Source organism: Pogona vitticeps, chromosome 2, assembly GCF_051106095.1.
Source record: "Pogona vitticeps strain Pit_001003342236 chromosome 2, PviZW2.1, whole genome shotgun sequence".
In the NCBI taxonomy this organism is placed as follows: domain Eukaryota; kingdom Metazoa; phylum Chordata; class Lepidosauria; order Squamata; family Agamidae; genus Pogona; species Pogona vitticeps.
The window spans coordinates 290,709,556-290,723,568 of NC_135784.1; the positions used below are offsets into that span (position 1 = coordinate 290,709,556).

Here is a 14,013-nt window from a genome sequence, read left to right on the forward strand (position 1 = left end):
TTTGCATGCTTTCAAACTGGTAGGATGGCGAGGAGCTGGGAGAAAGCGACGGGAGCTCACTCTGTTGTGTGGATTTGATCTTATGACTGCTGATCTTCTGACCCTGCAGCACAGAGGCTTCTGTGGTTTAGCCTGCAGTGCCACCACGTCCCCACAGTGCCACCACATCTCCTACAGATAGTGCCAAGCAATTAGCATTTGGAGATTTATTGACTTTGAATGTGGAGTTTCTATACTGCTCTCACAACTAATAGCTGAAGCCTGTAGACTTTTTTTAATTGCAAAATTTTGCAGCAGTCCTTGCCACAGGGATTAATGAAAAGGTTTTAAATGGTTGTATTGAAGTGCGGTTGGCCGTGCTTGAAGTAAACATCATGCTTGTATTTATACAGAGGGGGAAATACAAAAGGATTGAACCTAGGATGAAAAATACCATTTGGAATTTGCAGCTGCAAGATTTGGTATGATTTGCAGGCTTTGATAATTTGGCTGGGGTGTCATGGGAGTTGTCACTCAAAAAAGGAGCTTCAACATGAGATCTCTCCTCCATGAATTTGTCCAGTCCCCATTTATAATTATCTAAGAGTGTAATCCTGAATCAAAAAATATGTGTGATATAGGGAGTTTGCAATAGGCTGAAATTTCTTATGCCTGCAGAAATGACTTTATGCTAGCACAGCTCCTTTCTGCTGGATGATCTCAAAGAACAGCTGGTAGAGGGATCAGCCAGCAGAACTGCTCTGCTGGCCAAATTCTGTCTACAGAAGAGGCAAAGTGCGGGGTGGAGTGGGGTGGGCAATCAGCAAAGTCAGGGAAGAGACAAATTACACCAGCTCCAAGACTCCTCCACTCACTCAAGGGACACAACCACTGTATCAACACCAAGTTAGGCTAAGGCAGGGATGGTCCTAAATATTTTTTCCACCCTCTTTTTGCTAGGAAAGTTTTGGACTCAGCACTGCTTCAGTTGGCCTAGTGTCAGCTGAACTGGTCCTCAGCCACCTTTGCTAACTAGAACTGGACTTCTTGTTTCTTATCCTAAAATCATTTTCTTTTAAAATATAAGCATTTTCAATTTGGGCAATTAAAAACCAGCACAGCCAGTGTTAAAATATTTTAGTTAGTCCCTTAGGAAGAATTTCTCCAAAGCTGCATAAGCAGCCACAGAATTACACAATGCCTCATACACCTTCACTGTCTTATACAGTACAATTTTAAGAATGATGGAGTTTTAAAAATATATTTCTATATTTTATTACTTCTATTCCTGATCAGAATAATGATTCTTTGTATCTGCTGTTTCATTGAGTACGTACTTCTCTGAGAGTCCTGTCCTAGCTGCCACTCCAGCTTATTAATTTGTTAATAAAATGAAGCCACAAAAACAGGCCAGTGTCTTTTTAGGCAAAAACATGCTCTATAAAGTGTTGGACAGTCTGTACCCTTCTTATTTATCTGTAAGCTGTACTATTTATATATACTCTGTGTGCAATCATTAAAACAAACAGGACAGAATCCTATTGCCAATTTATGCTTGCATAAGGAAAATTATATAAACCTTGACATCAAATTGCTGCTTATTAACATGGTCTTGGATATGTTTCTGGGCATTCATTCATTGGGTTGTATGCCTAGGAGTGCAACCAGCAGGAGTTTGCCACCAAAATTCCCATCATTTCCCTTACACAAGTGTAAATCATCACTAGGACTCTATTGCTAACATTTGCTATAAAGCCTCATACTGTTTTCATATTTTAGCTCTTTAAAGGAAGGAGAAAATTCACATGTAGGGGAAATACTATCTGTCCAATCATGAAAAATGTTGTGCGGTTGTGGCGGCAGTGTGTTTTACACTCTCTTAAAAACACTCTCTAAAAATCCAACACTGGGGAAAGTGACAAGCCCATCGTTAGTGGGAAACTTTAACCCCCCCTAAAAACCGCCCACCAACTAAACCCTATGAAAAACTGTAACACAGTCGAAAGTCTGTGCTTAAGTGGGCACCTGAGAATGAAGAAGACTGTCAAGTCAAAATTTGACAGCCATTATTATCGGTTGTTGTTTTTACTATTTTGAAGCTTTTATAACACATAAAAAGAGCTCAACCACAGCAAAAGCCATCAAGGGAATTAGAAAAAAGCAGTTTTCAAAAACATATTAATGGTTTCATTTTAAGAGGTCTGTAGATTTTGTGCACTAATCTGTCAATAATGACTTCCCTGGGCAATTGCCCTGGTGCCATAGAAACCTTGGGTCTCTGACCTACTGGACATCTTGGTGGCAAAATCTGAGAATCTGAGCCACACAGCAGTAGGAATGCCTTCCCAGACCATAAAATATGTGTAAAATGAGTTCTCATTTAATGAAGAAATCACATGTTTGTACAAGCCCATGTTTTAAATATGTTCTCTTTCTAACTCTATTAAAGAAACATACCAGAAGCAAACCAATCTCAACAAATCAACAAAAGGGCCCTTAAATTTCTGTCTTTCTCTGTCTCTCTCTCTCTCCTCAGTTATGAAGATCGGTCAGCAGGGAGATGGTTCTTCTGTGTCAACTATTGGGAGAAATACAAGATAGCTTTTTTTGGCTCTAGTAGTCTGGTTACAGAACATCTTCTCCTTCCCCTCAGAGGCCTCCATTACACTGCTGTTCTTTTAACTATCCATTGGAACGTCTGTGGCCCATGGTATCATGGCTTTACTTCTGACCTGTTGGATTGTAGGCTTGATGTTGTTTACGCTAAGCTATATTGTTTAAATTATTCAAATGTGTGCAGTGTTTAAATAGATTTACATTTGTGGTGGTGGTGGTTGTTCTATGCCATTAAGTCCAAACTGACTTACAGCAACCCTAATTGGGCTTTCAAGGTAAATGAGATATTGAAGGAGTGGTTTTACCAGTTCCACTCCCCCACGTGGGGATCTGAACGCTGGTCTCCAGAGTCCTAGTCCATCCCCTTATTCACTACACTACAGTGGGGTCTCGACTTACGAACTTAATCCGTATTGGAAGGCAGTTCTCAGGTCGAAAAGTTCGTAAGTCGAATCTGCATTTCCCATAGGAATGCATTGAAAACCATTTAATCCGTATCTGCTCTTTTCGTCCATAGAAACTAATGGGAAGCTGCTATTCCGCCTTCTGCCACTAGAGGGGGATATTTTTCTTTTTTTTCCTTTTAACCTAAGATGACTTAGCTTTAAAAAAAAGGAAAAAAGAGTTCGTAACTCCAATCTAAGTTCGTAAGTCGAGTCCATATATTCCTATGAGAGCGGTTCGTAAGTCGAAACGTTCGTATGTCGAGCCGTTCGTAAGTCGAGACCCCACTGTACATTGGGTACAGGTTTACCTTTTAAACCATAAATTTAAATTCCTACTCTGGGATCTCCTAGTTAGATCTAATTTAAGATTGAATGAGTATGAGCAAGAGCAAGGCTATTCTTGTAGCAGCACTTTCTGGGGCTCTTACTTAGACAGCAAGGTTGTGCCACTGCTACAACAAAAGAAGTGTATTGATGCTCAAAGAGCTGAAGCTGTGCTGTACAGTGGTGCCTCGCTTAACGGCGATAATCCGTTCCAGGAAAATCACCATTAAGTGAAAACATCGTAAAGCGAAAATAAAAATTCCATTGAAACACATTGAAACCCGTTCAATGCGTTCCAATGGGGTAAAAATTCACAGTCCAGCGAAGATCCTCCATACGGTGGTAATTTTCGCTGCCTATATAGTGAGGAATCCATCCCTAAACACAGCAGGGAGCCATTTTAGTTACCCGGTGGCCATTTTGAAACCGACGATTAGCTGTTTAAAAATCATCATTTTGCGAAGAATCGGTTCCCGAAGCAGAGAACCGATCATCGCAAAGCAAAATTCCCCCATTTAGACCATTGTTTTGCGAGCACAATTACGATCGCAAAAAGATCGTCATAAAGCGGATTTGTCATAATGCGGGGCAATCGTAAAGTGAGGCACCACTGTATTGTAGCAAAGGTATTGCTTCTACTGATCTCTGTTGCTTTCAGGAATATGATACAGTGGACCCTTGACTTACAGACGGCTTGACTTACAGATTTTTTGAGTTACAGACTTCTCTGGCCGCAAAATTTAGGTTTGACTTGCAGACTGAGATTTGACTTACAGACCAGAAAAAAACCCAAATGGAACAAAAACGGCCTGTTACGGGATTAATCGGTTTTCAATGCACTGTAGCTCAATGGAGACTTGACCTACAGACTTTTTGACTTGAGAACCGCCTTCCAATACGGATTAAGTTCTCAAGTCAAGACCCCACTGTACTTTACAAATTAATGCTGACATGCAGTGTTGGCTGAGTCAACAAATGAATAACTATAGTTAGAAAATTCAGCCCTCACAGTTCCTTTCCATACAGTCACAACTGGTGCATACGTGTTAAATGCTATGTACTTAACATTAATGTGTTTCTTCCATGCACTCAAATCTCTGATCTACTCAACACAAACAGAAAGATCTGCATAAAGGCAGAACCTTCTCCATATATACCTGCACACTTTTATCAACCACTTCAAGGAGGAAGCAGCGTGAACCTGGTGAACTGACAAGTTCTGGCAAACATAGACAAAATCTGTCAATGGGGCAGTGTTTTCTTCCTACTCTATTTCATTCTTTTCCCCAACCTTGACATCTAAGTTTACAGACCTTATACGGACTCTTAAAGATAAGAGTGGCTGAAGTCTGGCTATAACAGCTCTGAACTCTCTCTCTCTCTTACTCTCAGTCTCTAACTTTTATTTTTCAATTTTAAAATAGGATTCATAACACAAAGACTATTATATTACCAAAAATAAGTCTGCACTGAGATGGGTAAAATACTTGATTTGTCTGCTAAACTGCAGTAGGAACAGGGGATTTTAAAGATGACAATCTAGCTTCTCCCTCAATTGAGCAAGCGTGCTAAATTGACAAAGATGCAGCTAAATCCTTTGTTTTTTTTTCATAATGAACCAAGAAGAAGGATTATAATGGATCACTGGAGAACCAGAGAGTGTTCCTTTGAGAATCAAGTATAATTGTTATGAACAGGACATTTATTTTAAAAAACAGAACATATTATGAGACATGCTCATCAGAGAGAATTATTCTACTAGAAATTCTGTCAGAGAAAGAGATAAAGGGTTTTTGTTTTTATTATCTTATTTTGCAAAGCACCCTTTGCTATCCAGACCTCCCTTTACTTTGAAGTTCTAAAGAGAACAGCATAATATACCCCATTCCATGAAAAATTCAGCATTTTGCTCATACTTTGATAAAAATAATGATGAATGTACACTGTAGAAAAAGTGGTTTAATACTACAAAGACTCATGGTTCCATAACAAAATTTTCCACAGCTAAAGCTGAGTTTATAGTCTTTAGATTATACAGGTTATTGTGTTGTTATATTTTTTTGGTGTTTTCCCCCCCTTTCCTATTATTGTCACTACTGGATTATACTGCTGTTTTAAATACTGGGTTTTTCTCTCTGATATACAGTATTACTCACCGCAAATATCATATTTATGCCATATATTGCATTTGATATGTGTTGACTGCAACTACCAGAAGTCCCGGCCAGCATAGCTGGTGATGAAGGCTTCTGGGAGTTTTAGTCCAAGAACACCTAGGAACCTAAGGTTGGGAACCCAAAAACTACTGAACAGCAAATAAAATGTTTTTGTGATTGTTGTTAGCTTTCACATTTAAAATTATATGTTGAGTGACCATATGGAGGAAGGACTACAGTCACACCATCAGCCTCACTTTCAACTTTTCTCTTCAGTGGAAGATGTGGAAGGAGTTCCTATACATTTGCAGCTATGCCTATATAGATACTGCCTATAAAAGTTGTAGCATGATGTACACAAGGATAAATGCCACCAGAAAGCTCACAGTCTACATTATTGATTCAGGAAGTGTGTAGCTGTTAGGGCTGGGCCATAGATCTGAGGTGTGTCTCTGGTCTGAGATGAATTAGGAGCCATGGATGACATCTACACTGGAGAGCAGATCAGGAGTAAAGTGCAAAACTGATGATGACAACGATGATAAATCAATATTTAACAGATGCTTAGGTTTTTGGTTAAAACTTGTATTTCTTATAAAATACCAATGTTTTCATAATTTTTATTGATTATGTCTGGTATTTTAATAATAATAATAATAATAATAATAATAATAATAATAATAATAATAATAATAATAATAATAATAATAATAATAATAATAATAATAATAATAATAATAATAATAATAATAATAATAATAATAATAAATACATGATAGAGTGGACAGAGTACAAAATTAGACATGATAGAATGGCAAAATCAGTGCACTGCTCATTATGGGAACCACAGGGAAAGGCCAGCAAAACATTAACGTGCTGGCTCCTTCTTTTTCCCCCAGATGAGTAGATACCACAGGAGACACACACAGAGATTCTAAGACCACGTGAATATAAATTGCTTTTGTTAACCTAGCAGCGTATTCCAGGGTATATCATCAGTGTAACCAGGATCTTAGACAATCTTTTAGCAGTGTTACAGGTTCCCCTGTAGTAGTATAAAAACCCTGCATCGCACTGGCATTGAGTCTGATGACTGACCACATGTTTCTTAGGAGGAGGTTTATATTCTGAAAGAACGATTTACTCTAATTTAAAAACTGACTGAACTGGGCCTTGCATCCTAGCCTTTCTTGAGGTCTGCTATGTAATGAAAAACATGGGAAAGTTATTTTTTCAGATCGCAACTTTCTAAGCTCCAACTGGCAAGCCTGGCTGGAGGATTCTGAAAGTTATGATCCAAAAAAGGATACTGTATATATATATAAAATTAGCTCAGATGTGAAGTGCAAGTGACCACAGTCTGTGGGGGTATCTCACACTGAAATGATGAGGTAACACCCCCACCCCCGAACCACAAGCCCATCCATTTAGTGACCTTAATGTAATTTTCAGTAGTTTGTGCTGTAGTATGATTGGAACACTCCAGAAGAACCCACCTACAGCAAAAGATGCTGGATGCAGATCATTAACTTGAGAGCATAAGAGCCTAAGAGGATCAAGGTGGGGAAAGGCGAGGGGAATTGCTCGTCTCATAAGAAGTTCCAGTCCAGAATCCTCTTAACACTGAGAGCCTTGAGAAGCAAGTTAATTTGCTAACAGCAGAATAGAATGGGATTTAGCAGGTTCTCCTAGCTCAGAAGAGTGCTTGTGCCTGATTTATAACTCATAAAAAACAGTTAAATGCAAAGTTCTATTTGCCAAGCAGCTGGAACATCTCCTGACTGCCAAGTCCACTGAGAGGCCTCTTAGATGTGGAACCAAGAAAAAGGAGCAGAGTGATTTCGTTTCAGCGCACTGCACCAGAAGGAACATATCTTGCAACCTATCTAGTTCGGAGCATTTCAACTATTCTTACATTGTTTGTGTGTTTCAGGAAGGGATTAGAAGCTCTCCACCGACTGCTTAATACTCCTTGCCAAAAAAAGATGGTGGGGAGGCGAGGTGGAGGAAAAAAAGGCTGCTTTTTCAACCTTCTTAAGCACTTGCTTGAGCCAAGAAACAGTTGGAAATTTTTGCTACTGTCAGTACAGCTGCGGTTTTTGATGGATGCTGGAAAGAAAACAGCATTCAGAAAATTTTTATACCTTTAGTTTCCCTTCTCCTGTTATAAATAATATAACTGAGCTGTCTACAAAACAACAGCAAAACATTAAGGTTCACAATGCAATACTTTTATTTGCCTGGCAATCAGAGCCAAGCTGCACCATCACTCTGCATACAAGTTGGAGAATTATTTTTGAAAAGTTAACACATTAGCATTTATAATATAATACATCAACTTTACAAGTAAGCCATTAGCAATACTGCATGCTAATAATTTAGCAATAATTTTTATTGTATATGATAAACTGCTCAAAGAGTGGCAACCACAAATGAGATCGCATAGAAATAAAATAAAGTTACTTTTTCTTTAATTTTAATTCTTTAATTTTACTATCCTTAAAAAAGATAGTATCTGTGACTCTCCTTGAAAAAAAAAGGTCTAGCATTTCTAAAGCTTCATCTTATTTCCTAAAAGGACCATCGTTTTGTCCTGATTACCCTCCCCCACAAAAGTAATACCTGAAATTCTGTTTATGTTGTACACCAAGTCTTAATTTCCTCTCTGTTTCTTTGTGGTAGACAAAGCACCCTGCTATAATTCTCGGGGTGTGTGTGTGCATGCAGGCACCAATCCAGTATACATGCATGTCCCCAAAAATTGCAGCGGGGTGCTTGTTAAACAGGGAAGAAGGACAGAACAGGACCTCAACCAATGTGTTAGAGGTGACATTGACACATTCAACATATTACTTCCAAGGTCCAAGGTCTGATTTTGCAATTTGTAGCTATATCACCGGGGGTGGGGGTAGCTTCTATCACGTCATGTTCCACTTCTTTAGCACAATGGTCCCTAACCCTTTTGGGACCGTGGACCAATGGGGGGGTGGGCTCTGTGCAGTGTGTGTGTGTTGTACTTGTGCGCATGCATGTGAGTGTGACACTCCCCTATGCATAAGCGCGACATGCCCCCTGCGCACGAGCGTGACACGCCCCTGCATGAGCGTGACATGCCCCCTGCGTGAACACGACATGCCCACTGTGCAGGGGGGCGGGGGGGCAGTGATCTGTTTCTGTGGCCCAGTTCCAGGAAGCCCATGGACCGACACTGGGCTACAGACCGGGAGTTAGGGACCCCTGCTTTAGCACATGGATATGAATTTAAGGCACAAACATAAAAAGAACAGGCAGTGTGAGATAACTTGTGGCACTTGCTGTGTGGTAGGTAGGCAGACTATATTCTGGTCCATAGACGCCACGTTGTACAACTACACCGTTAAGGGCACCAATGACAACAACAAAAAGGCAGGAGGGAAAGAAAGAGACATTAAGTGGCATAATATTTTCAGATGGAAATTTATATGCATGAATGAAAAATCTAAGCTACTTTTAATAGTCTAAAATAAATAGAAGTGTAACATCTCTAACACAGACTACACCCAGGTGACCTGTGTGTCTCTCATCCAGGCACTCACAGCTGATGGGCACCTTCAACTTCCTTGCTCTTCTTAAGGTTTTTTTAACCAACTTGGACAGGTCTTCAGATAGAGTGCCTTCATATATAGAACTGTCACATATAGTTGCCCTAAACGTGATTTGCTCCAACTATCCATCTTTATAAGGAGCATGCATAGCTTGTTCTCTGATAATAACTGTGCCATCAGGTTAATTCTGATTTGTGGTGATACCTTCCAGGGTTTTCTAGGTAGAGAACAGACTGCAACATTTATTATGGGAAAGCCTTTGCCTACCATGAACCACTTCATCAATTGCATTTCAGCTTCGTAGCTGTATATATGTAATTTATCGAAGGTAGAACTGTACCATCGGGAAGGAGATTTAGGGTATTGAAAGCAAGGACAAGCAGATTCAAGAACAGCTTTTACCCAAGTGCAGTATTGAGTTTAAATGCGGGGTCATAAGTTTTTGGTGGAATTTTAATTGCTGGGAGAAACGGGGTATTTATATTTGTATGGTGAGTGTTGTGTATATTTTCAACTTTTTTTTTTTTGTAGTGGTGTTGTCCAGTTTTACCTTGGGGAAGAGCACCTCATTTCGTTGCACCCACTTGTGAGTGCAATGACAAATAAATTTCTTATGTCTTATGTCTTAAACTCAAGTATTGATCATAGTACAATAAAAAAATTGCTATCACAATTCAGGCCATAGGTGACAGAATGAACTTCTTAATGGGACACTTTTAAATACAACCTACCTGTTTTACAAACATTGCATTTAGTATTATAGCACTTAATGTCAGAACAATTTAAAAAATAATATATAGTAGTTCAAATAAATCTATTACAAATTCACCATACTATTTCAAATGGCACTGCAATATATTTCTTCCTAAACAACTTTGAAAAAGAAGCAGCTTCATGGAAGGAGGGATGCTTAAACTTCCACCCATATCTCCATTCCAAAACTGTTCCTCTGGGCATGTTACCTGTGGCATTCAGAGAACCATCATCCAAAAAATCTCTGCCCTCCTGATTCTGCACTACTTCCTCCTAAACCAGTTTTTATTTCCTTTTCTTTAGTTGCCCGTGTCTCCATTTTACATTTTAGTGAGTCCTAAATGAGACATATCATCTTCTGCTTGATTTCTTACAACTCACACTTGAAAGTTAAATATTATGCTATTCAAAGTGGGGATGCCTTTAAAAAACAACTTCCCCCTGCACTAGCAGATGGCTTTAGATGCCCCAAATAAAACAAAGTAACATAGTAAAAAGGAAACAGAGCAGCCAAATTAGCAACCAAAACTGGAACAAAACAAGCAATGATAGAACTCCAAATAAAATTATATCAAATCCAAACAAAATGACGTGGTGGCAGAGAAAATGAAAACCTCATGGTCAGAAAGAATCTGAAAATACATTCTCATAAGGACAATCAGTGTTGTAAGCTACAGGAAAGTATGTTATAAAGAATAACCTTAGAACTGCAGAGCTGGAAAGGGCCTTATGGATCATGAAGTCCAGTCCCAGTCCAGGAGACACAGTGGGGGAATTTATCGTATTTTTCCATGTATGAAATGATACTTTCCCCTAAAACAATTAGAGGAAAAATTGAGGGTTGTTTTATACACAGGAATAAAGAGGGGGGAGGGATCCACTTTCTTGGCAAAAAGCTGCTTTCCCCCTCCACTTTTTGCGAGGGAGAAAGCAGGTTTTTGCAAAGAAAGAAATTTTGGGTTCGAAAAGTGGGGTGTGTGTGTGTCTTATACATGGGGGTGTCTTATACGTGAAAAAAATATGGTAACTCCCAACCTCTGGCTCTGCAGCCAGATACCTAAACCAACAAGTAATAACCTGCTATGTATATTCATCTAGAGCAGAAGTGGGCAGTATTTCTCCCCATCAAGGGGAGTTTGCCCTCAGACAGTTTTTTGTTTTCATAATGCATGCCAAAATCTGGCAGGACTGAAGTGACCTCATCACTTACGTTTCTGGACTACATTTCCCAGAACCTGCCAGTTGGCATGACTACTCACCATGCTGGCTGTGGGGGCAGGGGAAATGTCTGGTAGTTACAATCCCCAAAGGTAATTTTTCTACTGCACTCATCCACTTTACCCATTTCTGTTAAAGTTACAGTGGTGCCTCGCTTGACGAAGATAATTTGTTCCATTGAAATCACTGTTAAGCAAAATCCTCGTTAAGCAAAACGAAAAAGCCCATTGAAATGCATTGAAAACCAGTTCAATGCGTTCCAATGGGCTAAATACCTCAGCGTCTAGCGAAGATCCTCCATAGGGGCAGCAATTTTCGGTGCCTGTAAAGCGAGGAATCCATCCTAAAGCACAGTGGGGAGCCATTTTGCACAGCGGGTGGCCATTTTAGAGCCGTCGATCAGTTGTTTTAGAATCATCGTCTAGCGAAAAATCAGTTCCCGAAGCAGGGAACCGATCATCGTCAAGCGAAATTTCCCTATCTAAACATCGTTTTGCGATCGCTATTGCGATCACAAAAACCTCATCATAAAGTGGATTTGTCATTTAATGAGGTAATAGTTAAGCGAGGCACCACTGCACTTTTAAGAAAATGAATATAATGATATGCTTAAACCATCCAGAACTGATACATTACTTTCTGGAGAAAGAAGTCACAAATATAGTTCTTTTGATGGTTGCTGTAGGTTTTTCAGGCTATTTGGCCGTGTTCTGAAGGTTTTTCTTCAGAACACGGCCAAACAGCCCAAAGAATACACAACAACCATCGGATCCCGGCCATGAAAGCCTCCGAGAATAGAGTTATTTTGCTAATAATCACATTTCCCCACATAATGAGTACTGTTTACTCATTAATTTGTTACTTTTTGTTGGCTAAAAATGTTTTAGGGATATTTTGAAGGGGACTCTCTCTCTCTCTCTCTCTCTCTCCAAAGTTTGGGCCATTTTCTTTCTTTTTTGTAATAGATTATTTTATCTAAACAAACAAATAACATAAGCAACTTTTTAAAAAATGTTTTGAAACCCTAGTGGTAATGAGTCACTTTTGGCAGGCTTTTTATAGTCAGAAAATTCATTATTTTAATTACTTTTTAGAAGTTATTTTCCAAGTTCTGAGAAAAAATTAAGCTTCTTCACTGATGACAGATGTGGGGAACCTACACGGCTCATATCCAGGCTTCAGATGGAGGTGAGGGACAGAAGTCTAACCTATTTTTCCCTAAGATGTTTTCTTCTATCACACCTTATCCAAGACCTCCAAAAAAAATTAAAATAACAATATATTACAAACAGGAAACAACTGCCAGCTATCCCATTCACCTTTCTCTTGAAGCAAACAAACAAATGAAAAATTACCAAGAGGTCTTAATGCTTCACATGTAATAACAGGCTCAAGTTACAGGAAGCTAGATATTGGCTGACTATCAGAAAAGAACTTCTTACGTGTTAGAAAGCATGACAATGGAACCGATTACCTTGGGAGGTGAGGAGCTCTCCAGCACTGGAGGTTCTCAAGAGAAAATCAGACAACCATCTGTCAAATAAACCTTGATTTGGATTCCTGCATTGAGCAGGGGATTGGACTTGATGGGCTTCTAGGACCCTTCCAACTTCATTATTCTGTAATTCTAACACCTTATTTATTTATTTATTTATTTATTTATTTATTTATTTATTTATTTATTTATTTATTTATTTATTTATTTAAATTTATATGCCGCCCACTCTACCCAGAGGTCTCTGGGCGGCTTACAATAATTAAAATTCAATACAATAAAAATAAAATGATTAAAATACAATTAAAATACAATTAAAATTGCCATCATCAGGACCCACAGTTGATGTTATTTCAATTAAAAGCCTTTTGGAACAGGAAGGTTTGGACCTGGCGCCGAAATGTCATCAATGTCGGCGCCAGACGAATTTCAGTTGGGAGGGCGTTCCATAGTCTGGGGGCAGCTGCCAAAAAGACCCTTTGTCTACAAGCCATCCCTCTTACCTCCTTGAGGGACGGCTCTTTCAAAAGGGCCCCCTGGCTAGATCTTTTTGTCTCACACATTGCTTAAAGATGAAAAGAGAGGTACACAATCACCTCTCTCTCAGAATGCCATTTCTCAGATCTGAAGCCACTACTGAAGTAGCCCTATGTTTTTGCTGCAGATGACTCAAGCTTACGCTATTAAGGAAACACAGACCATGTCCCTTTACCTAATTATCTTAGCTCGCAAGCAGGTGATAAGGCGAAAGAGAAACTCTGAAGTACAGTTTAGTGCAAACTGTTCTACCAAATGATTTTAAACTACCATGGAAATGTGTCTTACAGCATTTATTTAGTCCAGCTTTTCATGGCCAAAGAGAAAGCTGGTATCAGGGTAATCATGGTACAGAGACAGGTGTGACCAAATATCTCATTTTAAGCACATCAGAAAGTGTTTCATATCAATACCTCCAAAACACATTCCTCTTTAACACTCACCCGAGCTTGTAGGGAAGGAATGGCTTGTTGAAACCAGCGCCAGTGTAAACAGCAACAGCCGAAGAGCCATGCCTCTGAATTCTGCAGCTGTAAAAAGAGACAGTTTCATCAAGCTCATTATCGTAAAGGCTTGTAAGAAGTAAATGCTCTTTCACCTCTCTGCTAGTTCTCTGGATGGAACAAGGCCAAAGATTTGTGAATAAATGTTATTGCTGCATAAATTTTGACCTGTATATTATACACTCTAAGAGGCAGTAAAGTGTACCAGAGCCTGTATGCCTTTGAATTAGTGAAGGACTTCCAGGACAGATACTGCTTTGAAATGAATATAAAGAGAGCTTAGAAAAGTTCCTTTTTTGAATTGCAGCTCCAGCGTTCCTGCTGGTTAGGGTGATTCTACAAACAGCAGTCCAGAAAAGTAACTGAAGAAACCCAACCTTTAACTTTTGGGTTTCCATGTCA

General features: G+C 39.2%; 1 protein-coding gene across 3 annotated transcripts in view; it reads right to left on the reverse strand.

The window, feature by feature from the left end:
• GHR (growth hormone receptor) overlaps positions 1-14,013 on the reverse strand; it is a 184,562-nt gene that overhangs the window by 89,070 nt on the left and 81,479 nt on the right. For all 3 annotated transcript variants that reach the window (XM_020783629.3, XM_020783630.3, XM_078384460.1), the window contains exon 2: positions 13,552-13,638. In XM_020783629.3, coding sequence (XP_020639288.3) covers positions 13,552-13,621 — 70 coding nt within the window. In that variant the 5' untranslated portion in view covers positions 13,622-13,638. The remainder of the gene's footprint in view (positions 1-13,551; positions 13,639-14,013) is intronic.